Genomic DNA, 25,234 nt, shown 5'->3' on the forward strand with positions numbered 1-25,234 from the left:
AACAATATATCCTCTCCTGCCACCCTGAACATTCCCACAGTTATACTGGTTGGAGTAACATCTCCCTGTCTGTCTCCACTCTAGGGAAACCAGGAATATTGTACTTGACTGCTCCAATGGATTTGCTTCTTTGCTCAAAGCAAGGTGGGCAACCACCAACACTCCTCCCGTGGCCCTTTGAAGACCCCTTTGAAGGCCCTTTGAAGACCCCTCTGTACCCGGGTGGCCTTTGGGGGGGGCAGGCAGAATGAGGTGCCCCCTCCATGCCAGCGCGTTGGGTTCTTGCCCCACATGCTCTAGTAGTGAAGGCTCAACAATATGGGGTTTATTTAGGATTTATTTTGTGCGTTTCTCCCTAAGCTTTATCACATCTTTTTTGTTTTCATAAGCCACCCTGGATCCTTATTGCTCCCTCCCCCTTTTTTAAAGAGGAAAAAAACAACTGAAATAAGAGAGACTGGAGGAGGGGCTAACCAGAGGGAGGGGATGTGACTAAAAATGGCTGATTATTTGGGGAGGGGAGACAAAGGTGTCTGCAGAGGAAGCATGTAGGCTCCCCCCGGCCTGAGAGTTCAAAAAGTGGGATTTGGCCCACTTGGAAGGGAATTTATTTATTTTCTGCATTTGCAGCCCAACTTTCCCTCCAGGAACCTCAAGGTGGGCCACATGGTTCTCCTCCCTCCTCCTCATGGAATCCCCACAACAACCACCTTGTGAGGTAGGTCAGGCCAAGAGAAGGCAGTGACCGCCCCCCCCCAAGGTCATCTTCAGCAAGCTTTACAGCCACTGGGTGGGGGATTCGAATCCCCGTCTCTCCCAGATCCTAGTCCTCATTGAAGCCCCACAACAACCCTGTGAGGTCGGTTAGGCGGAGTGGCAGTGCCTGCCCCACAAAGTCACCCCGTGCCCTTTTGTCCAAGTGGGGATTCAGACCCTGGTCTTGCTCCTAGTCCTCATGGAATCCCCACAACAGCCCTGTGAGGCAGGAGGCAGACACTGCCTTGAGCTCACACCCAGCAACCTTCATGGCTGGCTGGGGGCATTTGAACCCTGGTCTCTCCTGGGTCCTGGCCCGGCACTCTAACCACTACACCGCCGCTGCCTCTTTTTACACCCTGACATCTTTTCGTGACCTTCAGGGTCTGGACCACAGCGATGGCCTTCTGCAGGGAGCTCCCTTTCCGCTGCCCACGGCGGCGATGGGACCCAGGTGTCCGAGGGGGCATCAGAGGAGGAGACTGCTGGCCGCCCCTCCGTCCGTTGCCCTGGCCAGGATTCCAGATTCCTCTGATGCCGCAGCGGAACAGAGGGACCCCCATCCAACGACTGACCTCCAAAGCGGTCAGGTAGGTGGGGAGGCCTAGGTGGGCCCTGGGTGGGGGGCAGGACCCCATGCCAGGGGGTGGGCAGGGCTGATGGGGGCACAGCTGCCCTCTAGGGAGCCCCTCTCTATGACTGGGGGGGGGGGCGGGACTCACCTGACTGTTGGTGGCAGTTGGGACTCACCTGAATGGAGGCCACTGAATGGAGGCTACTTTTCCCCAAAGACGACCCCCTTTGTGGGTGAGGGAAACTGGGGACAGAGAGAGGCGGGGGAAGCACTTTCATTGCATTTATTTATTTGATAATGATAATGATAATGATAATGATAATGATAATGATAATGATAATGATAATGATAATAATAATAATTTTAAACAGCGCTGAAAATAAACAATATAGAATAAACATTACAAGTGAGAACACAGAAAGGAAGGTATAATATATGAATACAAAAATTAAGAATTACAATTCCATATAAAGTTATCTAATATATAGATATGATTATTATCCAAATACGCACACACAAAACCCCCATTATATTTTGTATAAAATTTTGTTCCAAATTTCATTACACTTTTATCTTATTTCGAGTATTCGCAGGCCCAACCTGTCGGATTTTCACCTTTCAAATTCAAAAAATGAGGGAAGCCCAAAGATATTTTGGTTAGAATACTATAATATAATTTAGTTTTGCTTGGTAAATAAAATGTGTGTAGATCTGTGTAGAAATCATGGGAAATGACTGGCAGATACTTGCAGTTATATACTATGTATTCATATTAATATATTATACATATATGACCAGTCAATTTCAAATTAATTTTCTTCGGTTTTCTGAGAGTAGTTTATTTGCTTCTTTATCAAACCTACCAAGCTAAATGTTGTCCAGTCACAAAAATAGTAGATTTAAATTCCTCACACCCCAAAACGTTTTTAAGGAAAAGTGCAAAAATTAAGTTTCACCCCTAAAATGACACACCCTGCAGGAATTAACCTCTCCTTCGAAATCTCCAAGGAATCATAGTATTGAGAGTCGGAAGGGGTCCGTGGGTCATCTAGTCCAACCCCCAGACATCCAGGAACCACCTGTTTCATAGAAACTTAGAACTGTCGATTTGGGTGGGACTCCAAAAGGCCATCCATTCCAACCCGCTGCAAGGCAGGTAGATGCATGGGAGTTTGTCAGGGGTTGAGGGAGACGCACTCTGCACATGCTCAGAGGCTCCCTCGGTGTCCTGGGGGGGGCTTTGGGGGTTTTCCCCGCGTGGCTGATGGAGGCCTGGCCCCGCCGCTCTCCCTGCAGGCATGGAGTTTGTCACTGGCTACCGGGCCGAGATCCTGGACTTTGCCGAGCTGCTCTTCAGCTGGTACCGGCGCTTCCTGTTGGACTCGGCCTGCCGGCGAGGCAGCGAGCGCCGCAAGCGCCAGGAGGGCTCCATCCGGCGCCTGCCCCCGGATCCGGCCCTCTGGGTGCTGCACGCCTTGCCCAACCGGGCGCTGGCCTTCACCGTGGCCGACCCGGGGCAGCAGGTGGGCGGCCGTTTCTACAGCGAGGAGGCGCTGGCCCTGGGGGACCTGGAGCGCTTCATCACCTTCGTGGGCGCCGGCGAGGAGGATGACGAGGAGGCCACACCTGAGACAGGTGAGGGGCGCTGGAGGCGGCAGGGCTGGGGCAGGTAGCCACAGCATCCTCGGAGGGGCCACCAGGACTCTGCTCTGCTCTGGGTGGGATGTGATACCTAAGTAGCAGTCAAGTACAACATTCCTTGTTTTCCTAGAGTGGACATGCAAGGGGATGTTTGGTCCAGCCAGTCAAAAACTTCCTGTTTCCTCCTCGCTGGGCTATCCTTCCTTTGCATGTGACTAGAGGTGGGCGTGACCTTACCTGTCCAGGTAACACAAAAGGACAGGACATGCAGCACTCTCTCTCTCTTCGACTTCCTCCATCGTTGGAGCAGCTTTTAGCTAACGGAGGTTTCGAATCCTTCCTGTCATTTTGTCCAATTCTGCATAGTCCATTAATTTCGCCTGCATTCTTCCTTCATCGGAATTTCTTCTTGTTTCCATTTCTGGGCCAACAATACTCTTGTCGCTGTTGGTGTGTATAAGAACAGCTTGACATCTTGTCTATTAATGTCTTGGCCTATAATACCAAGTAAAAATGCTTCTGGTTTTTTAAAGAATGTATATTTCAACATCTTTTCCATCTCATTATATATCATTTCCCAGAAGTTCTTTACTTTCTTACATTCCTACCGCATGTGATAAAATGTTCCTTCCTTTTCTTTACATTTCCAACATTTATTATTTGTCTTATACATTTTAGCTAATTTCACAGGTGTAATATATCAATTTATACATCATTTTCATAATATTCTCTTTCAAAGCATTACAAGCTGTAAATTTTATCCTTTCATTCCACAACCTTTCCCATACCAGGAACATACAATTCAATACCGAATTGTGTGATAATGAGAGGCTTAAGCAAGCCTGCAAGCAGCTCTGTAAAGGGGAATTCACTCTGCTAAGGAAAGGGACTTGCTAGCACAAGTTAGGAAGGATATTAACAAGCAAGATATCCTCTCCTGCCACCCGGAACATTCCCACACTTGCCTCCGCAGAGGGAGGGGGAATCAGCGCTTCTGAATGCCCGTGGCCGGAAGCCACACGAGGGGGGAGCTGCTCTCGTGGGTGGATCCTGCTTGCCTGTTTCCTACAGGCAACGGGGAGAACAGGATGTTGGAGCAGGGCTCTTCTCACATTCCCATGGAGCCTCCAGGCCCAGGAACAGTCTATCCCGAACCCTCGGTCCTTAGGGGCATTTGGCTACCGGGAGGACAGGAGGTTGGACTCTGCGGGTCGTTGGCTGGATCCAGCCAATGGCTCTCCTCACACGGAGGTCCAGCTCCGAGGGCCTTCTGGCAGTTCCCTCCCTGCAAGAAGTGAGGGTGCAGGGAACCAGGCAGAGGGCCTTCTCAGTGGTGGCGCCCGCCCTGGGGAACGCCCTCTCAGCAGATGTCAAGGAAATAAACAACTATCTGACTTTTAGAAGACATCTGAAGGTAGCCCTGTTTGGGGAAGTTTTTTTAAAAAATGTTTGATGTTTTATTCTTTTTTTTAATCTGTTGGGAGCTGCCCAGAGTGGCTGGGGAACCTTAGCCAGATGGGTGGGGTATAAATTATAATTATTATGATTATGATTATAATCCTTTCGTTCTCCTGCAGGCCAGCCGCTCTGGCGCATAGACCACCTCCTGCTGGTGACGGACGAGCACGGCAGCATCCTGGGCTTTGACTTCCAGCTGGGGGGGTCCTGGGCAGGGGCCATGGGGGCCGAGCAGCCGCTGGAGCCCCGCGCCGTCGCCCTCCTGTGCCACAGCATGATCTGCCCTCTGGGCGCAGGGGAGCCACGCAGGCCCAAGCTGCTCACCGTGGGAGACGCGGCCTTGCACAAGTGAGAGGCTGCGCCACTTGGTTGCAGCGCATGACACAGCTTCCGAGGAGCTCCTCCTTTGGTGGCAGGGCGGGGGGGGGGGCACAAAGAGAAGAATAAGCACATTTTAAAAGGGGTTGTGCAATACATTTGCCCCCACCCTTTTTAAAAGAAGCAGCAAGACAACAGAGACCCCATGTTCAGGGGCAGTGTACCTCCAAGGCCCAAATAGCCTGCCAACATGGGGCTACCTGCGCTTCGCCCTGCCTTGGAACTTCCTTGAGGCACCTGGGCCAGCTAGTTAGCCAGATCCCCCCCCCCCGGAGAGGGAAGGGGGTGACCCATAGCTGGGGAAGGGCAGCCGGTTCTGCTGCTGTTGCCCACAGGTCCTCCTGCCCCCAGGCTTCCAATGGGGGCATCTGGGAGAAGAGGTGCTCTTGTGGGTCCCATGGGGCATTTGGCCACTGGGCGCTGGTCCCCCTTGGGCCTGATCCAGGCGGTGTCCTCCTGTCTAGGTCCCTGGAGCCGCTGCTCTCGAGGCTGGGGGTGAAGATGAGCAAGGGCCCGATGCGCGGCTGGGGCCCCAAGCCGGCCTTCACGTTCCCCACCACCCGTGTGCGGGCCTGCCACGTCTGCAAGAGGTACAGCTTCGAGGGACAAGTCACGGCGTGGTGAGCAGCACCCCAGAGAAGGTTCCCTCCCCACCCCTGCTTTCCATCCAGGCACGCCCATCGACACACACCAAAGACGCTTGTGCAAAACCCCAACCCTTGCTCTGCCACACCTTTGCAAAGTAGTGGGAGCCCAGCGGGTGCGTTGCCGAAGTTGGTACCGGGTTGCCCTTTGCTGGAATTCCAGCATTGCCAGGGTGTGGGATGTGAAACACAAGAGCAGTCAAGTACAACATTCCTAGAGTGAACCTGTTTACACATGGGGAGGAATGTTTGTCCAGCCAGCAGGTAAACTTCTTGTTTCCTTCTGGGCTGGGACAGATTTCCTCTGCATGTGACTAGAGGTGGGTGTGGCCTCACCTGTGCAGGTAACGACAAGAGCAGAGGGCAGGGCAGCCATCTCTCTCTCTGTGACTACATGCATTGAAGAAGCTTAGCCAAAGATGCCCTCTTGGCTTCCAAGAGAGGACAAAGGGACCGTCTTCTTATGAGATTATTTCTAGGTATGTGTTACTTTTCTAAGATAAGTCTGCCTTCTGGGATCCGATCGTGAACAGAATGGTGTGTGAGTAAACCTTTTTATACTTTTATAGAAGACTGTGTCATGTCTTATCTTTTATGAGGGAATAAGGGGAAAATACCAGAGCAGTTATTATAGAGGCTTTAGCGAGCCTGAGCAAACGCAGCCGCCGTGAGTTTAAAAAGGGGAATGTGACTCTGCTAAATTGTGGAACTTGTTAACACAAGTTGGAAAGGCTATAATCAGACAATATATCCTCTCCTGCATCCCCCCCACGGGGGTTGGTCTGCATGACCCTGGGGCGTCCCTTCCGACTCTCTCTCTCTGCTCCCCCAGCCCCTCCCGGCCTGAGCAGCCCCTCTCTGTCCCCACAGCCAGCACTGCAGGGCCGTCCTGTACTGCTCCGAGCGCTGCCGCAAGCTGGACTGGAACCACAGCCCCGAGGACATCGGGCACCAGTTCTGGTGCCAGCGCATGGCTGGGTACATGAGTCGCGCCCGGGAGCTTGCCAACCTTCCTTTCACCTTCACAGCAGGTGGGCAGCTGGGGCGAGCGGCCCCTCATGGCACAGCCTAGGGTCAGGGGGTCAGGCGCTGGGGGGAGGCAGAGTCTGGGGTCCTGAGAGGCTGAGCCCCCCACCTCACCTTCCCTGCTTGCTTCCCTTGCAGAGGTGACCAGCGAGAACTTCAACAAAGAGGGCTTCCTCTCTGCCAGGGGTCTGACCCGCGGCTACTGGGCTGGAGAGAGCATGCTGGTCAGAGCGCCCGACTACGGCGTGGGGCTCCAGGGGGGTCCCGAGAAGCCCGTGCCCTTCCTGCAAAGCGGTGAGGGGGCAGCGGGCCTGTTGGGGGTGTGGGTGGGTGTGGTGCAGACCCACGGAGTCCAGGTGGTGTGGACAGAAGGGGGGCCAGGAGCCTCTGCCCCACCTCCTTCACAGCAGGACTGGGGGGCATCGAAGCAGCCGGGTGAAATCCTTGCGAGGGAAACTGTGGGACTCCCTGCCACCTCCTCCCAGTTCCTTGCACAGAAGCTGCCTGGACTGGCAGCAGCTCCTGTCCCCCTGGAGTGGGGCTGAGGGGTTTCCACATGCTTGTGGGGTGCACAACCAGCTGTATGGCACCCACAGTTCTCTCGAACAGAGGCAAATGATGGGCGGGTGCCACTACTGCCCCCATCTCTTCTCTGCCATCTCCCGGCTCCCTCTGCCTAAGGCTGGGGCAGCTCCATTGCCCTACAACCTTGACATTCCCCTCCCTGACCAGCCTTTTTCTCACCCCCCTAGGGAACCCCTTTGAGGCGCTACGGCCGGAAGGAGGGACGGCTCTTCCGCCAGCCCCCCCAGAGCCTCCCATGCCCCGGACATTCTTTGGTGAGACAGAGGGTCGGGGGGGGGGGAGTCAGAGCTTGCATCTTGCAACTGATGTACAACAAGGCCTTTTCGATGGTGGCTCCCCACTTGCGGCAAGCTTTCTCCAGGGAGGCTTGCCAGATGCCATAATTACACATCTATAGGCACTGGGGTGTGTGTGTGTGTGTGGGGGGGGAATCCTTTTAAATCAGGCATTCAGCTTTTAATCACCAATGGCCTTTTTGCCTGGGTGAAATGATTGAAGCTAGGTTTTCTAAAAGAAGAAGATTGTCTTTTAGATTTATATGCCAGTCTTAACATCCACATGTGCCTGTTTTTTGCTTAAAATAATGCAACTTGCTTTGAATCGCCCTGACAAAAAAGCAATGGCTAAATCTGATTAATAGCCATCCCACTACCCGGGGAAAGGGGACGGGCCCACTTCTCTGACTCGCTGCTGCCTCCCCTCCCCACAGGGTCCTGGAAGGAGTATTACCAGTGGCGGGGGCTGCCCCTCGGAGCCCCTCTGGCCGTCCTCCTCAGCTACCCCCTCACTGCCTACTACATCATCACCCAGCTGGCCCCTCAGCACTGTGAGTATCGGGGGTGGGGGGCAGGCCCCCAGCCCCCTGCAGGGTTTGTAACATACATGAAACAGAGAGGGAATGGGCGCAAGAAGAGGCAGGAATTAAAAGACGAAAAGTAAAGCTGTAAAATGGGCGCATGGAATAAGCGCGTCTGCACAGGAGTCAAAGGAACAAGTAAAGAGAATTATCAGCATTATCAGGTCTGTTTCCAGGTCTTCCAGGCTTGTCTTGAAAAGGGCAGTTCTGTCATATATGCTGTAAAGGGAATTCCAGGTCATACAAAAGGTGTCTGCCGGTTCTACTCCTCATCGATATCCCAAATTACTGTATTTTTCGCTCTATAACATTCACCCGACCATAACACGCACATAGTTTTTAGAGGAGGAAAACAAGAAAAAAAATATTCTAAACGAAACAGTGGATGTATGATTTTTGTGGTTCATGCTGTGGCCACAGACATGTGATCTGACAGTGAGTTTGGAGTAGCCCAATGCAAAAATCCTGAGGATCCATGTGGATCCATGCTTTGTAACCATGTTTTTGCACCACTGCGGCCCCAGGCAACAGTGGGTGCGTGATTTTTTTGGTGCAAGATGTAGCCATGGACATGCTATGTGATCTGATGGTGAATTTGGGGTGACCCAGTGCAAAAATCCTGAGGATCCATGTGGATCTGTGCTTTGTAACCACGTTTTAAGTGGGGAGGGAAGGAAAAGCACTCAAGGGACAAGGAGCACGCGTGGGGTGGGTGGAGAAGGATGCTGCTAATAATGCAGAAGAGGGGGAGAAGGGGAGAAGAAGCACGCGTGGGGTGTGTGGAGAAGGATGCTGCTAATAATGAAGAAGAGGGATATAAGGGGAGAAGGAGCACGTGTGGGGTGGGTGGAGAAGGATGCTGCTAATAATGCAGAAGAGGGGTTTAAGGGGAGAAGAAGCACGTGTGGGGTGGGTGGAGAAGGATGCTGCTAATAATGCAGAAGAGGGGTTTAAGGGGAGAAGAAGCACGTGTGGGGTGGGTGGAGAAGGATGCTGCTAATAATGCAGAAGAGGGGTTTAAGGGGAGAAGAAGCACGTGTGGGGTGGGTGGAGAAGGATGCTGCTAATAATGCAGAAGAGGGATATAAGGGGAGAAGGAGCACGCGTGGGGTGTGTGGAGAAGGATGCTGCTAATAATGCAGAAGAGGGATATAAGGGGAGAAGAAGCACGTGTGGGGTGGGTGGAGAAGGATGCTGCTAATAATGAAGAAGAGGGATATAAGGGGAGAAGGAGCACGCCTGGGGTGGGTGGAGAAGGATGCTGCTAATAATGCAGAAGAGGGGTTTAAGGGGAGAAGAAGCACGTGTGGGGTGGGTGGAGAAGGATGCTGCTAATAATGCAGAAGAGGGGTTTAAGGGGAGAAGAAGCACGTGTGGGGTGGGTGGAGAAGGATGCTGCTAATAATGCAGAAGAGGGATATAAGGGGAGAAGGAGCACGCATGGGGTGGGTGGAGAAGGATGCTGCTAATAATGCAGAAGAGGGATATAAGGGGAGAAGAAGCACGTGTGGGGTGGGTGGAGAAGGATGCTGCTAATAATGAAGAAGAGGGATATAAGGGGAGAAGGAGCACGCCTGGGGTGGGTGGAGAAGGATGCTGCTAATAATGCAGAAGAGGGATATAAGGGGAGAAGAAGCACGTGTGGGGTGGGTGGAGAAGGATGCTGCTAATAATGAAGAAGAGGGATATAAGGGGAGAAGAAGCACGCCTGGGGTGGGTGGAGAAGGATGCTGCTAATAATGCAGAAGAGGGGTTTAAGGGGAGAAGAAGCACGTGTGGGGTGGGTGGAGAAGGATGCTGCTAATAATGAAAAAGAGTGATATAAGGGGAGAAGGAGCACGCCTGGGGTGGGTGGAGAAGGATGCTGCTAATAATGAAGAAGAGGAGTATAAGGGGAGAAGAAGCACGTGTGGGGTGGGTGGAGAAGGATGCTGCTAATAATGCAGGAGAGGGATATAAAGGGAAGAAGGCTCCTCTCCTCTCCCGCTTTGCTCCTTTAAAGCAAGCAGGCTCTGCTTTTCTCCCTCCTCCCCGCTCATCCCCGGCTTAGCGAGCTGAAAAACTTTGCTGCTATTTAGCGAGCTGAGTGGGGAGGAGAGAGGGACAGAGAGCCTGCTTGCTTTAAAGGAATCAACCGGAGAGGAGCCGCTTACACTCGTGTAAGCGGCTCCTCTCCTCTCCCGCTTTGCTCCTTTAAAGAAGCAGGCTCTCTGTCCCTCTCTTCTCCCCACTAAGCGGCTCTTCTCCCGCTTTGCTGTTTCAAAGCGAGCGACGGAGGAGGGAAGGAAGGGGAACCATGGATCCTCTGCTCACGACTGCAGCAGATCCCTCCGCCACCCGTAGGCATTCCCTCCATAACATGCATAGACATTTCCCCTTACTTTCTAGGAGGAAAAAAGTGAGTGTTATGGTGCAAAAAAATACGGTACATTTGATTCTCTCCATGGTACCTCTGTTCCGGTGACTAAGCTGTAAGATTCGCACGCTGTTCCCCATTGACTTGCAATTGCTATTTGTTCTGCCAAGACTGTAGATAAGGCCAATTCTTTTGACTTTATACCAACATCATCATCATCGAAAATATTCAGTAGCATTAATTTTGGACAGCAAACCATAGTTTATTTCACAGTTACAGGTAGGTAGCCGTGTTGGTCTGCCATAGTCAAAATAATTCCTTCCAGTAGCACTTTAAAGACCAACTAAGTTAGTTCTTGGTATGAGCTTTTGTGTGCATGCACACTTCTTCAGATACCATAGTTTCTTTCGTAATACTTATCCTCCTGGTCAAAATCCCCACCTGGCCATGAAGCTCACTGGGTGAACTTGGGGGCCAGCCACTGCCTCTCTCAGCCTAACCTTCTTTGTGTAGCTCAGAGTTAACCTGTGGAACTCCCTCCCACAGGAGGCAGGGATGGCTGTAAAAGAGGGCGGGACAAATTCATGGAGGAAGAGAGGGTTGTCGGTGGCTCCTAGCCAGGGTGGCTCTGCCCGGCCTACAAGGTCAGAGGCAGCGATGCTTCTGAATCCCAGTTGTAAGGGGGAGCTCCTCTCGAGTTTAGATCCTGCTCCTGGTCTTCCCATAATGGGCCCTACTGAGAGTCCTCTATTTCTCAGGGGCGTTTGGTCCCTGTGAGAGGAGGGTGATGGGCCACAGGCCTTATGGAGCAGGTTCTCCTTTCCAAAGGTCCTTTATGACTCCTGGTCTCTCCCCGCCTTTTCTTCTCCCTCCAGTTCCTGAGCTGAACATCCTGAACAAGCAGTCTCTCAAGATCCACGTGGTGGAGGCAGGCAAAGAATTTGGGGTTCTGATGGTCTTCTGGGTACGTGGAGGGTCTCCCCAGTGGGGCAGAGGTGCAACTGGGTGTGAGGGAGAGCTGGGCAAACTGGTACCACTGGTTTTGAAGACCAAGGGTTCTCTGGGCAGGAATTCCTTTCTATCTATTTCTTATTGAAACTTACGGATACACATTTGGAAAAAACATCATGCATCTTTGTTCTAATATATGATTACGGCATCAAGACTTTTAATATGCACAAAGGTGGAAAGACTCACCGTTGCCAAGACTGGAGGAACGGTTATTAACTTAGCTGAGAGGGCAAAATTGACATGTTTAATCTGAGAAAAATCATTGCCAACATTTACTAAATATTGGAAACCTCTCATAGACTTTCCACAAGTTTGGCCATCACTGGTTTAGAGTAAAGAACAATCAGCCAGCAAAAAGCTCAGAGAGCTCTTCCTGCTTTTCTAAAGCTTCATGGAAGATCCACAGACATTCCTATTTCCTCAGTACACAGACATTCCCATTTCAGTGTGAATTAAACCAATTATATGTAACAGGAATTACAGGAAAGTTGCTGACATCCATTCATTTTCTCCCTTCTGACCCCCCCTTCCCCCCTGCAGGAGTTGTCAGTGCTGCTGCCCCATGTCTCTCTGGAGCTTCTGTTTGTGGGGGACGCCCTGCCCCCCCAGTTGGACGGCCAGCAGTTTCTCCTTCAGAGGGATGTGAGTCTGCCTCTGGGGAGAGGGAGGGAGGGAGGATGGAACAGCCAGGGGCAGATCTACTATGCAACCAATGAGGCTTCAGCTTCAGGGACCCTGATCCCCTCCCAAAGTAACTTTAGACCACATTGCTTAAATTTTTTAGGTCTAGTAGTCCATATTTGAGTCGCACAAATCAAAAACGGTAAGGCAGAGGAATTTTTTATTCACACCAGGGACTTTGGACATGTGAGATAATCCATTACAGCAATTTTAATCCAAATCTTAGGTGTAGTAGTTTATTTTATGTGAGGATCTGTCATGGAACATCCCCACAGTATTCCCCTGAGCAAACAGGCTTGTAACTCCATTAAAAACAAACAAACAAACAAACAAATAAATAAAAAAATAATAATTTATTATTATTATTTATACCCTGCCCATCTGGCTGGGTTTCCCCAGCCACTCTGGGCAGCTTCCAACAAAATATTAAAATACAATAGTCTTTCAGATATTAAAAGCTTCCCTAAACAGGGCTGCCTTCAGACGTCTTCTAAAAGTCTGATAGTTGTTTTTTCCTTTGACATCTGGTGGGCAGGCGCCACTACCGAGAAGGCCCTCTGCCTGGTTCCCTGTAACTTTGCTTCTCACAGTGAGGCCTGACTTGTTTTTGAGAAACCCATGCTGGGCCTTAGTAATCACAGCATTGTTTTCTAAGTGTTCACACACTGTTGAATTATCTGTTCTATGTCAAGTTCACTGGTTGGTAGTTACCTGGGACTTATCCCCCCCCCTTTTTGAAGATGGGGTCAACATTTGCCCACCTCCCGTCTGTAGGAACCTCACCTGCTCTCCAAGAATTCTCAAAGATCATAGACAAAGGCTCTGAAATTACACCCTCGAGCTCCTTTATTACCCTTAAATGCAGCTCTTCAGGCCCTGGAGATTTGAATTCATTTAAAGTAGCTAGGTGTCATATTTGCCATCCCGTATCAAAAGCTCCAATAGATAAGGTCTTTCTTTAATCTTCTCTAAATCTTCCAACCTGCAGCTTCATTGGGTGTCCACAGATTCCCATGTCACCAGAGAGGGCAGGAAACTTCTCCTCCTGGTTGTTGTTAGCATCCCTTTTCCTAATGAAAACCATCCCAGTTGGTGGCCACCGCTGCCTCCTGTGGTTCCCATGGCTAACTCTGCACTGAATTAGGGGCTCCCTCGATCTGACAGAAGCACTTTGTGAATCCCCTCCTTCTCTTCCCCCCTTCCAGGAGGAGCAAGGCGTCTCTGTCCGGCCTGGCCTGGCCCCCAGATGCAAAGGGGGGCGGCGTGAACTGCAGTTTGGGTTCAGCGCCCGCCCCTACCACCTCCTGCAGGCGCCCAAGCCGGACCTGGTCATTGGTGAGAGTAAAGGGGGAAGGGGCCAGGAGAGGACGGGAAAGTGGGAAGGGGGTGCAGGGATGGGCTGGGCCGCTTGGCCAGAGAATGAAGCAATGGCGGGGGGGGGGGGGGGGCTAAGAAAGAATCCAGCTGAAGAATGGGGTGAGGAGGCTGTCTCTATCTGATGCGGAGAGTTCCCCATGTTAACACACCACTTTTGTCCAGGGTTCAACTCTGGATTTGCCCTCAAGGAGACTTGGCGGAGTTCTCTGCCGCGACTTCAGGTAAGCCAAGCCCACTCATCACGCAGTACTTAGAAAAGGGGTCTCCCCCTCAAAACTCCTCCCTCCATCCTGTGGAATGACATCGCTGTGACATCATCTCTTGACATCACGGCTGTTGGATACAGTACTTTGGCTCAGCGTACAGCGTTGTGACATCAGACATGCCTTTGCTCTGCTTCTGAAGTGACGGCGTCTCCCGTCTCCCGAGCCCAATTCTCCAGTTGTGATGTCATCAGGCCTTTGCTATGATGCTGTGACCAACTGACACCAAGTAACTGCCTCAGAGCTGGTGAAATAACTGCCCCGGGGTTGGCGGCAATTCACAGGCATTTGTCTTCCAGGCTGAATTTTGATTCTAGAAATGTAGGCATTGAAAATCTTGCAGAATTCCAAATTAGGAATGCAGCTGAATTTAGAAGATTCAGAGAAGAGTAGTAAATGGTCAGCTCTGGCTGTTTATCAGCAGAGTTATTTGGGAAACGGAAGGCACACATACAAAAACACCCTATTCCTTTTCAAAACTGAAGTCTGAGAGCTCCTGGTCTCAGCATAGAACATTCATGGTTTCTGGGACATAACAGCTCTGTACAAAATAGCTCCTGGGGCAGCAGAAGCCATGGCAGAGGCAGTAGGGTGTACTGGTTAGACTGCAGGCGGAAACCAGCGTTCAAATCCCCCCATGAAGCTCCCTGGGTGTGACCTCGAGGCGCCACCTGTTAGCCTAGCCGACCTCACAGGGCAGGAGAACCGTGCCACCCTCAGCCCCTAGGAGGGAGAGCCAGGCTGTAAATGCAGCAAGTACATAAATGCACCAAGTATAGGCCATTATATAGGCAAGGGAGACCCCCCTCTTGAGCGATGGAGCTGCTGGGTCCTCGTCCCCTCACTTCTCTCTTCCTCCCTCTCTCCAGTGGTTGTGTAGTGGTGAAGAGCAGTGGACTCGTAATCTGGTGAGCCGGGTTCGCATCTCCGCTCCTCCACCTGCAGCTGCTGGGTGACCTTGGGCCAGTCACACTTCTCTGAAGTCTCTCAGCCCCACTCACCTCACAGAGTGTTTGTTGTGGGGGAGGAAGGGAAAGGAGAATGTGAGCCGCTTTGAGACTCCTTCGGGTAGTGATAAAGCGGGATATCAAATCCAAACTCTTCTTCTTCCACCTTGCAGTCCCTTCGGGTGCCGGCCTACTTCACCGAATGCAGCGAGTACAGTTGTGCTGTGGATGAGGCCGCTGTCTCCATGGCGACGGGGGGCAGCGCCAGCCCTGCCCAGATCAACCCTTTCCGCTCGCCTTTCCGCCAGGCCGGAATCGACAACGCCATGCCCTGGTGGGTACCCCAGCTGCGGTTCTGGCAAAGTCCGTCACTTCTGACCTCCCCCCCTCTGCCCCAGAAGGTAATTTTGGATGCCCCTGACCCCAGTCCATAAAGCGATGGAAAGGGGCGACCTCTTAACCTCTGACCAATGTCCCGCTGACTCCTGGCCTGGTCAGTTTTTCTCCATCATGGGAAAAGCTTCCCAACCACCTTTGTCTTTCTGCCTCCATCTTTATGGCACTCCCCCCCCCACCTCCAGCAATGCTGGGGGTTGGGCTAGATGACCCTTGGGGGACCCTTCCAACTATGGTTCTCTCTCCTCCTTTCCAGGAACTGCACTCTCTGGTTCTGCAACTCCCCTAAATTTGCACCCTTTGCCGACATCCATCCATCCATCGAAAGTTCCCCGGACCCTTTAGGGTAGCAGACTAGAAATCCCCCGTCCAACAGCACCTTTTGAAATGAACAGCAGGGATTCCTAGACTCACAGAATCCTGGAACCGTAGAGTTGGAAGGGGCCGGGAGGGTCATCTAGTCCAGCCCCCTGCAATGTAGGAATCTTTTCCCACCGTGGGGCCCAAACCCCTGACCCTGAGATTGAGAGTCGCCTGGTTTCTGACTGAGCTGTAACCCAAGAAAGACACGCAGTTCCCAATAAGGAAGCCTCTGAAGCTTTTCATGCTTAGTGCTAATTCATATTAGTATTAACAAGTAATCATGCTGGCTCAAGCCACACAGATTTCAAGGGGGAGGAAGAAGGTCAGGATCAGGCCCAAGGGGGCCCACCTGGGCTAGGCCAGCCTGTCCTTGCAGTGGCCAAATACCCTCAGGAACTGAGGAATCCAGATAGACTGTCTCTGTGCCTGGAGGTTCCAGGAGGACTGTTGCCTCAGGGCCAGGGGACCCCCCCCCCGGCCAGCATTCTGTCCCCATAGCGGCCAAGAAGGCACCCCAAAGGGAAGAAGCCCACAAGCGGGATTTGAGCGCAACAGCTCTCTGCTTTCCTGACAGTTCCCAACAAAACTGGCTAGCTCATTCTAATGCCAAGGGTTGCTGGTACAGCTGCCTATACCTGCCTTGCAGGGGGCTGGACTGGGTGATCTTCAGAGTCCCTTCCAACTCGGTGATAAATTCTATGTTAACCTCTGGCAGAGGAGACCAGTGTGGCTCATAATGGTTGATAGCCGCTTCCTCCAGTCCATGAAATTGCCTAATCCTCTCCCATTCACCCCCTCTGCCGCCTCTCGCCGCCAGGTACTCCAACGCCTTCATCTTCCACCTGATCTACAAGGCATCCTCAGCCAGCAACCACCGGCAGACCCCCGCCCCTCTGCCCCAGGCCCTGCCACCCAGCGGGAACGCTGACCCCCCCGAGGCAGCCCGGAGTAGGCGCAAGGAGAAGAGGCAGATCCGGGCGGCAGGGCGGCGGCGCAAGTGATAGGGGTGTGGAGCACAGAAGGGAGAGGGCAAGGCGGGCAAAATAATAAACAGGAATGGGCAAACGGGCTTCCGTTTCTTCTCTGGCACAACTGCCCTCTGGGTGAGGGGCCCACAGAAAGGGTGGCGACTTTGAGAGATCTGTGGGTCACCTCCCTCTGTGCTTCAAAAGCAGCACTGCTGCCATTTGGGGGGGAGGCCATGATCCCTGCACGTGCTGCGTCTTCCAAGGTTTCGAATCAGTTTTGCAAGAGCCCCCGAGCTCCTTCCGGTTCCTTTAATGTGGCTAAGAATAGAGACAAATGATTCTCAAACGGGCAAAGGAATTTCAGAAGGGAGAAATGAATTTCAATAGGGGCAGATGTGAAATTTTGCACTTAGGCAGGATGAACCAGATGCACCAATGTAGGGTGGGGACACCTGGCTTACTAGCAGTACATGTGAAAAGGATTTAGGGGTCTCGTGAACACAAGCTTAACTTGAGTCCACAGTGTGATGCAGCAGCAGCAAAAAAAAAAGAGATAGTTGCTGCTAGCTAGGCTGCATCAACAAAAGTATAGCATCCAAATAAGTGAGGGAGCCTTCCCAGACCCGCTGAAAGAGGCGGTTATTAAACCGCTTCTTAAAAAACCATCTTTAGATGCGGCCACGATGGCCAACTATCACCCAGTCTCAAATCTTCCATTCTTGGGCAAGGTGATTGAGCGAGTGGTTGCTGAACAACTCCAGGCACGCCTGGAAGAAGCGGACCATTTGGATCCCTTCCAGTCGGGATTCAGGCCTCATCATGGGACTGAAACTGCCTTGGTCGCACTGGTTGATGATCTCCGGCGGGCTAGGGACAAAGGTGAGAGCTGTTTCCTAGTTCTGCTGGATCTCTCAGCGGCGTTTGATACCATCGACCATAGCATCCTTCTGGACCGTCTTGAGGGGCTGGGAGCTGGGGGCACTGTTATACAGTGGTTCCGCTCCTTCCTCCTGGGCCGTGTTCAGAAAGTGGTGGTGGGGGATGAGTGTTCAGACCCTTGGGCCCTCACTTGTGGGGTGCCTCAGGGTTCTGTCCTCTCCCCCATGCTTTTTAACATCTATATGAAGCCGCTGGGAGAGATCATCAGGAGGTTTGGGCTGGGTGTTCATCAGTATGCGGATGACACCCAGCTCTACCTCTCTTTTAAATCAGAACCAGTGAAGGCGGTGAAGGTCCTGTGTGAGTGTCTGGAGGCGGTTGGAGGATGGATGGCGGCTAACAGATTGAGGTTGAATCCTGACAAGACAGAAGTACTGTTTTTGGGGGACAGGAGGCGGGCAGGTGTGGAGGATTCCCTGGTCCTGAATGGGGCAACTGTGCCCCTGAAGGACCAGGTGTGCAGCCTGGGAGTCATTTTGGACTCACAGCTGTCCATGGAGGCACAGGTCAAATCTGTGTCCAGGGCAGCTGTTTACCAGCTCCATCTGGTACGTAGGCTGAGACCCTATCTGCCTGCGGACTGTCTCGCCAGAGTGGTGCATGCTCTGGTTATCTCCCGCTTGGACTACTGCAATGCGCTCTACGTGGGGCTACCTTTGAAGGTGACGCGGAAACTACAACTAATCCAGAATGCGGCAGCTAGACTGGTGACTGGGAGCGGCCGCCGAGACCATATAACACCGGTCTTGAAAGACCTGCATTGGCTCCCAGTACGTTTCCGAGCACAATTCAAAGTGTTGGTGCTGACCTTTAAAGCCCTAAACGGCCTTGGTCCAGTATACCTGAAGGAGCGTCTCCACCCCCATCAGTCTGCCCGGACGCTGAGGTCCAGCACCGAGGGCCTTCTGGCGGTTCCCTCACTGCGAGAAGCAAAGCTACAGGGAACCAGGCAGAGGGCCTTCTCGGTAGTGGCGCCCGCCCTGTGGAACGCCCTTCCAGCAGATGTCAAAGCGATAAACAACTACCTGACATTCAGGAGACATCTTAAGGCAGCCCTGTTCAGGGAAGTTTTTAACGTGTGACATTTTACTGTATTTTTGGTTTTTATGGAAGCCGCCCAGAGTGGCTGGGGAGGCCCAGCCAGATGGGCGGGGTATAAATAATAAATTATTATTATTATTATTATTATTATAAGTAATAGTCCCACATTATTCTGCCTTGGCCAGACATTGCCTGGAGTCTTGTGTCTAGTTCTGGGCACCATCAATCGAGAAGGATGTTGACAAGGTGGAATGTGAGCAGAGGAGGTGACCAAGATGATCAAAGGTCTGGAAAGCAAGACTTAGGAGCAGCAGTGGGGGGAGTTGGAAATGTTTAGACTGCAAAATCTTTAAGAGGCGATAGGATAGTGATCTTCAAGTATCTTCACAGGGAGGATGGAGCAAGCTTCAAGTTAGAAGAAAGTTAGAAGAAAGTTGATTCCAATTGAGCATCTGGAAGAACTTTCTAATGGTAGGAACAGTTCAGCTGTGGAAAGGACTGCCTAGAAAGGTAGTGGACTCTCCTTCCTTGGAAGATCTGAAGCAGGTGGTCATGTATCATGGGTTTCAGTTGAGATTTTTGCAATGCAAGTGGCTGGACAAGATTCTACAATTCTCCCAGCTAGCTCTTTGAAAGGGAGTTCGGGGAGTTCGGACTGAAGCCCTTTCCTCATTTCAAGCACTGATATGGTTTCTCCCAACTATGAGTTTTTTGATGGGAAATTAGACTGGACCTCTGCCTGAAGCTCTTTCCACATTCCAGGCACTGATATGGTTTCTCCCCTGTATGAATTCTATGATGAGACGTGAGATGGCAGCTGTCACGGAAGGTCTTCCCGCACACCAAGCAATTATATGGTTTCTCCCCACTATGAGTTCTTTGATGTGAAGTGAGACTGACTCTGTAGCTGAAACTCTTTCCACATTCCAAACACTGATATGGCTTCTCCCCTGTATGAATTCTTTTATGGGGAGTGAGACTTGTCCTGTGAATGAAGCTCTTTCCACATTCCAAGCACTGATATAGCTTCTCCCCACTATGAGTTCTTTGATGGTGAATGAGACTTGCCCTGTAAATGAAGCTCTTTCCACATTCCAAACACTGATAGGGTTTCTCGCCTGTGTGAATTCTTTGATGGGAAGTGAGATAATCTTTCCGATTGAAACTCTTTCCGCATTCCAAGCACTGGTAGGGTTTCTCGCCTTTGTGAATTCTTTGATGGGAAGTGAGATCGGAGCTATGACTGAAGCTCTTTCCACATTCCCAGCAATGGTGTGGTTTCTCCCTTTTATGAATTCTTTGATGGGAAGTGAGATGATCTTTACGATTGAAGCTCTTTCCGCATTCCAAGCACTGATAGGGTTTCGCCCCTGTATGAATTATTTGATGGTAAGTGAAATGAGCCTTCTTACTGAAACTTGTTCCACATTTCAAGCACTGATGTGCTTTCTTCCCAATGGAATTCCTTTGATGGAAAGTGGAATGGGAGCTTTGGCTCAGGTCCTCTCTGGACTCTGAATATCTGTATGACTTCTCCAGTATGTGGATATTGTCATGGGCTCCCTCGTTCTTCATTTCAGATTCATCTCCTACAATGGAGAGAGAATTGGATTAGAGCCTCAGGAAGAAATGGGAGACCTAAATGATTGAACAATTCTAATTAACACTGATAGTAGCATTGATAGTGGAAGAATGGAAGGGAGTTAAGTGTGAAGTCTTCCTACAGTGTACACTGCCTTTGTTGACTAGTGTTCACAAATGTATTTATGAGAACCTGTGATTTTGTTTGGCCCAATCACAGAATCCACTCCACCTCAAATGCCAGTCATATTTCTGCTCAATGAAATTGCAACAGAATCAAGAAGAAAAATGCTGACAGCCTGATCATAGTTTAAAAAGGTATAACCAGAGAAAAATGTCTGCAGACAAAACAGTAGATAGCCCTCCACTCAAGGCAGGTGTGCCATCTATGTGGGGCCATGGTGGTCAAGGCTTCCCCCAATTTTCAATGAAGGGTCTGGGCCCCTCCAAAGTTCTGCGGTGGCCCCATATGACACATTAGCACGCCCCGCAAAGTGCAATCGCAGGCGCAAGGCAGAGCACCTGATTCAATGTGAGCTGTGGGGCTGTTAGAATCCCAGATGCTGTAGGTGGCGCTGTTAAGCTCCATCAGAATCTGGGAGATTCGGCACACAGATTAATGTAAAGAATTTCAAACAGATATTATGATCCAACAGGGAGCTTTACCGAGAGAGGCCATGATTGCACGATTCTCCTCCATGACTTCCTGATGCAGAGCTCTCTGGTCAGGATCCAGCAACACCCACTCCTCCTCCGTGAAATGCACAGCTACATCTTCAAAGCATACTAGGCTCTGAAAGAAAAGGTCTTCCTTTCAGAAAGCATAAAGATTATCTATCACACCTTGTTCTGTTGCACGGGGGCTTGGGGAGGTGGAGAAGAGGGGGGAGCCCTCAACTGGAGGGGCTGGGCAGCCAAATTCTCACCACTAGTTTTTAAAGTTTCTTAGCTGATTTAAAGCCTATTTTAGCATTGACCAATAACCATAGAAATAGAACTGCAACAACTGATAAATAACGCTAGCGACATTCAGGAGGAGAGTTAAGATGAGGTGGCTGTTCATTACTCTCAGCAGATAAACATGATGGAAAGGCATTTTCAGCCTTTCTTAAGGGCAAATTTGACGGAAGCAAAGAGGAAGAGATTCATTTGCGCCCAGAGACGCCCTGGCTGCCCCACCCCTCCGCCTCTTTCCCCACAAGGCTCCTTCTCCCTACCTGATCTGCTTCCACATTTGCTGTTTCCCCTCCGCCACCAAGAAAAGATGGATTGGGAGGTTTTGCTGGCATCATTCTGTCACCTGCAAGAGACAAAGGTAAGTGGGGAGACAGGAGTGCCTGCCTCTCTCAGAGGTGAAGCACTGCTTCTCTAGCACCAGACTTATTATTATTTATTTATTAAATTTATATTCAGCTTTTCATCATAAGGTCTTAGGGCAGTTCACAGAATAAAACACAAGATAAAAATACAATAAATAATTACTGTGGTACCTCAGGCTAAGAACTAAATTCGTTCCGGAGGTCCGTTCTTAACCTGAAACTGTTCTTAACCTGAAGTATCACTTTAGCTAATGGGGCCTCCCGCTGCCGCCGCATGATTTCCGTTCTCATCCTGAAGCAAAGTTCTTAACCTGAAGCACTATTTCTGGGTTGGCGGAGTCTGTAACCTGAAGCGTCTGTAACCTGAGGTACCAGCGGCGTAGCGTGGGTTGTCAGCACCCGGGGCAAGGCAAGTAATTTGCGCCCCCTAACCCCTAACCTGCCGCCGCTGCCAGCTTCTTCTTGCTGCTGCCTGGTCTGGTCTGGTGTGGTTCTCTCCCGCGCTCATCGCTGCGCTGGGCGGCCGCTGCACTGTCCCTCCCCCAGATAGTCCCTCGCTCTTTCTCCGCACCGCACGCCTGGCACCCACCCCCTCCACAGTGGGCGGCGGATTCGCACAGCCAGCACTGCAGTGAGAGAGAGTGAGTGAGCCAGGTAGGGGCAGAGAGCTGCGAGTGCGAGCGCGCCCCCCCGATGTTGCGCCCGGTGCGGCCGGCCCCCCCTGCACCCCCCACGCTATGCCACTGTGAGGTACCACTGTAAAACCAAAGAGTGAAGCAATACCCACTCTTCCTGCAGTCACAAATTAAAAGGCTCTACCTAGAATATTAATCAGCCCAAGGCCTGGTTGAAGAGGAACGTTTTCGCCTAATGCCTAAATATGTATCATGAAGGTACCAGGGAAACCTCCCCGGGAAGCGCATTCCATAAAATGGGGAACCAGTACAGAAAAGGCCCGTTCTCGTGTTGCCGTGCTCCAGACCTCACATGGCGGGAGCACATGAAGAATGGCTCAGGTCTGGGGTGGCTTATATGGGGAAAAGTGGTCCTTGAAATATTGAAGTCAAGAGCCGTTTAAGGCATTTTAGGTCAGCACCAGCACTTTGGATTGGGCCCAGAAGCTAATTTGGAGTTAGTGCTGTCAGGCCAGGATCAGTTCTTATGCCCAATCAGTCTTGTCCCAGTGAGTGAGCTGGGTGCCAAATGTTGCACCAGCTGAAGCTTCCAAACCGATTTCAGAGGCAGCCCTACGTAGAATGTGTTGCAATTAGACAAAATAAGTTAGCTGTCCCTGTCCAGATAGAGGCAGTGGCGTAGTGTGGGGGGTGCCAGGGGGGCCAGCCGCACCGGGCGCAACATCTGGGGGGAGGGCGCGCTTGCTGCCTCCGGAGTCGCCGAAGAGCCTCGGGCGCAGGCTGTAGCGGAGCCGCATGTCTCGCGGAACCGACGAGCTGTGCGCGCGTCCGGGCTGAAGGCGCCCGGCAGGCAGCGGCTCTCAGCGCTCGCCGCGGAGGACGCGCCAGGCAGCCCCTCCTCACAGCCCCGCCTCCGCCGGTGCTGCTGCAGCTGCTGGGCCGTTCCATTTTCCTCGCCTCTCTGCCCCCCTCCTCCTCCGGGCAAGCGGCGTCGTTTGGGCGGCAGCGCCAGCGGCAACTCGCAGGGTAGGGGTTAGGGGGGGCGCAAATGACTTGCCTTGCCCCAGGTGCTGACAACTCACGCTACGCCGCTGGATAGAGGCACAGCCAGGCCACCAAGACACAGAGGCCACCTGAGCCTCAAGTGACAGCAGCGGATCCAGAAGTATTCCCAAACTACATACCTGCTTCTTCAGAGGGAATGTTACCCCATAAAGAGCAGGCAACCCCAGGCCAGTCTGAGGAACCCCCCCCCCCAACAGTGCCTTAGTCTTATCTGGTTCAGTCTGTTGGCTCTCATCCAGGCCATTACCTCACGAGCCGAGTGCATTTTGTCATTTGTAGCTAATGCGTATTTTAATAATGGAAAAGTACATCTTCCCTCCTTGGGGCTCTTGGTCGATGGTATCGAAAGCTGCAGAGAGGTCAAAGAGAATTAACGGGGGCATATTCCCCCTGTCTGCCTCTCGGCAAAGGTCATCACACAGGGCAACCAAATCTTTTTCTGTGCCTAAACCAGGCCTAAACCCTGATTGAAATGAATCTACAGATGGACCTATAATAAGCATCACATGCTGGGTGCATTTTGGCATTTTAACCAAATGATTATTTTACTAGTGCAAAAAGACATCTCCCCTCCTTGGGGCTCTTGGTCCCAAATGTCTTCCACAAAAAGATGAAAAGAAACCATGGATTAATTTGAAAACCAGCACAATGGGACCAAAGGACTCCTTCCTCCTTACCCAATGGCCTCTCTCTTGCGCTGAGCAGAGTCCTTTCTTCCTCAGGGTAATCTGGGCCCATTCCTGCAAGCAGGTTCTTTCCCTTAAAGAACAAAAATGATTCCAAACCGAGAATGGGGAGAAGTGTTAGAGTCATAGAAAAGGAATGACAGAGGCAAAAACTTTAGAAGTAGCCCATATCATTATCTGGATGTTTTCCAAAAAAGAGGGGCCATTAGTAGAGCATTTGGGTTTGTTCTCCCTCCTGTTGGAGCCCCTTGGGAGCATCCAGAGGAAAGTCTCTCTCACCTGCTTCCTCTCCTCCGCCTGACTCAGGAGGAAACCTTCGGCCAGGGCCACTGCCTGGGAACTGGTCTCTGCTCTGCATTCCCTCACCCAGCTCTCCATCTCTGGTGGAAGGACAGCCAGGAACTGCTCCAAGATCACCAGGTCCAGCATATCAGCTTTCGTGTGCCTTTCTGGCTTCAGCCACTGACGGTCAAGGTGGAGGAACCGGCGGCAAACTTCTCGGGTTCCTTTGGCCTCCTGGGAGCAGAACTGCCTCAACTGCTGGCTCTGCACCTCTGAGCGAAGGGTGTCCTCCTCTCCCAGGATCTTCTGCATGGAGCTTTCCCAGAATCCCCCACTGCTTGCAATTTCCATGGCAGGGCCTCTTCCTGCTTCAGGGTCAGCTGAGCCTTGCTCATCCATCTGTGCTCTCAGGAAGCCTCCAAGAGATTGGATCTTTTTTTCTTCTGCCATGTTCTGTGTGTCTGAAAAGAGGTACTAGGAAATCCTAAAGCAAATGCATTCCGCCCCCCCCCCCATAAATCTGACACAGTATCAGGAGAAGAAAAAGGTTTTCTGAGTAAACGTATAAGAGTCTTGGTAGGAACCAGGATTGGACTGGACCACAGAGCTTTCTCTAAGAAAAAAAAAGGAGAAGTAAGCCTCTTGCTGTCTTAGAAGGAAAGTGACCAGGCCAAAAGTGGAGGCAACTGAAGGGGTTTCTGTGACATGAATCAGCCTGGCTGACCCTGCCTTTCAGTCAAGAAATGAATTCAGAACAGGAAATATAAGTGAGTCATTTGTACCAAGTTTAATATGGATGCTAGGCTAGAGGGATCCTCTGGGCCTGCTCTCCTTCCCACCCCTCCGTCAGGACACATTACTTTCCTGCTTCTGTCCCGTTTTCTAGCACTTGGAAGCTCCAATGTTCTCAAGGTAGATTACGGGGGTGAGGACCCTTTTTCTTTGTTCTGAGGGGCCAGATCCACTCCAGATTTTTGTAGGGTTTACTCCTTAGCCTTTTACTCTCCAGAAAATGTCCCTCAAGGCAACAGAGGTTTGGATTCAGAGTTTTCCTTTGACAGGCTACCTTGCCCAATGGATGAGCCCAATCTGCTGCTCGGCTCCCTCTGCAGTATCTGAAGAAATTGCCTTCTTAACTGTTGAAGCCACAGATGGGTCTCATTCACTCAATCCACTAGAGGCAGTCTTCACATGCAACAGAACTCACCTAGGGCTATCATCACCTGCTGTAGCTGGCTAGAGAAAGCCATTCTCGGGGTGCGGCCACTGTCAAATGCTGACAGCTTTTAGGAACCACATGTGAGAACAAAGGTGGAGGAACTAGCCAGAAGGAGCCCGTCATTTCCCCACCGCAGATACTGCCCCTTCTCTACCACCCCATTTCCAGCTGGGCTAGGCTGCTAGCC

General features: G+C 51.5%; 3 protein-coding genes across 13 annotated transcripts in view; 2 read left to right on the forward strand and 1 right to left on the reverse strand.

Annotated features, from left to right (window-relative positions):
* LOC308572642 (uncharacterized protein) overlaps positions 1-6,052 on the forward strand; it is a 200,854-nt gene extending 194,802 nt beyond the window's left edge. Inside the window, exon 7 of one of the 2 annotated variants that reach the window (XM_081168858.1) lies at positions 5,998-6,040. The gene's annotated coding sequence lies outside the window, so the exon portion shown is untranslated. Of the gene's footprint in view, positions 1-5,997 lie in introns of both variants that reach the window. The other variant, XM_081168860.1, reaches the window with a different exon arrangement.
* LOC308572645 (uncharacterized protein) overlaps positions 1-25,234 on the reverse strand; it is a 223,035-nt gene that overhangs the window by 181,314 nt on the left and 16,487 nt on the right. For 5 of the 10 annotated variants that reach the window (XM_081168871.1, XM_081168872.1, XM_081168876.1 and 2 more), the window contains 2 exons: positions 23,538-23,619; positions 21,059-21,141 (listed from right to left, as the gene is read on the reverse strand). In XM_081168871.1, coding sequence (XP_081024997.1) covers positions 21,059-21,141; positions 23,538-23,619 — 165 coding nt within the window. Of the gene's footprint in view, positions 1-21,058; positions 21,142-23,107; positions 23,210-23,537; positions 23,620-23,825; positions 24,290-25,234 lie in introns of those variants that run through there. The other 5 variants (XM_081168878.1, XM_081168868.1, XM_081168869.1 and 2 more) reach the window with 4 other exon arrangements.
* On the forward strand, positions 1,239-16,377 carry ZMYND15 (zinc finger MYND-type containing 15). Its single transcript, XM_081168912.1, has 14 exons — positions 1,239-1,346; positions 2,627-2,965; positions 4,549-4,777; positions 5,272-5,427; positions 6,322-6,482; positions 6,616-6,771; positions 7,230-7,316; positions 7,772-7,888; positions 11,150-11,238; positions 11,826-11,927; positions 13,172-13,301; positions 13,506-13,564; positions 14,727-14,887; positions 16,130-16,377. The coding sequence occupies exons 2-14, from the start codon at positions 2,629-2,631 to the stop codon at positions 16,311-16,313; spliced, it is 1,968 nt and encodes a 655-aa protein (XP_081025038.1). The 5' UTR covers positions 1,239-1,346; positions 2,627-2,628; the 3' UTR covers positions 16,314-16,377.

The sequence above is a fragment of the Podarcis bocagei genome (genome assembly GCF_964188305.1).
Source record: "Podarcis bocagei genome assembly, chromosome: 13".
Taxonomy (NCBI): Eukaryota; Metazoa; Chordata; class Lepidosauria; order Squamata; family Lacertidae; genus Podarcis; species Podarcis bocagei.

Excerpts from the sequence above, each read along its gene's own strand:
- ZMYND15 (XM_081168912.1), top strand. The coding sequence starts at position 2,629 with ATGGAGTTTGTCACTGGCTACCGGGCCGAGATCCTGGACTTTGCCGAG. Across the intron at positions 4,778-5,271 it reads GGAGACGCGGCCTTGCACAA|GTCCCTGGAGCCGCTGCTCT; the intron begins GTGAGAGGCTGC and ends CCTCCTGTCTAG. Across the intron at positions 13,565-14,726 it reads GTTCTCTGCCGCGACTTCAG|TCCCTTCGGGTGCCGGCCTA; the intron begins GTAAGCCAAGCC and ends TCCACCTTGCAG.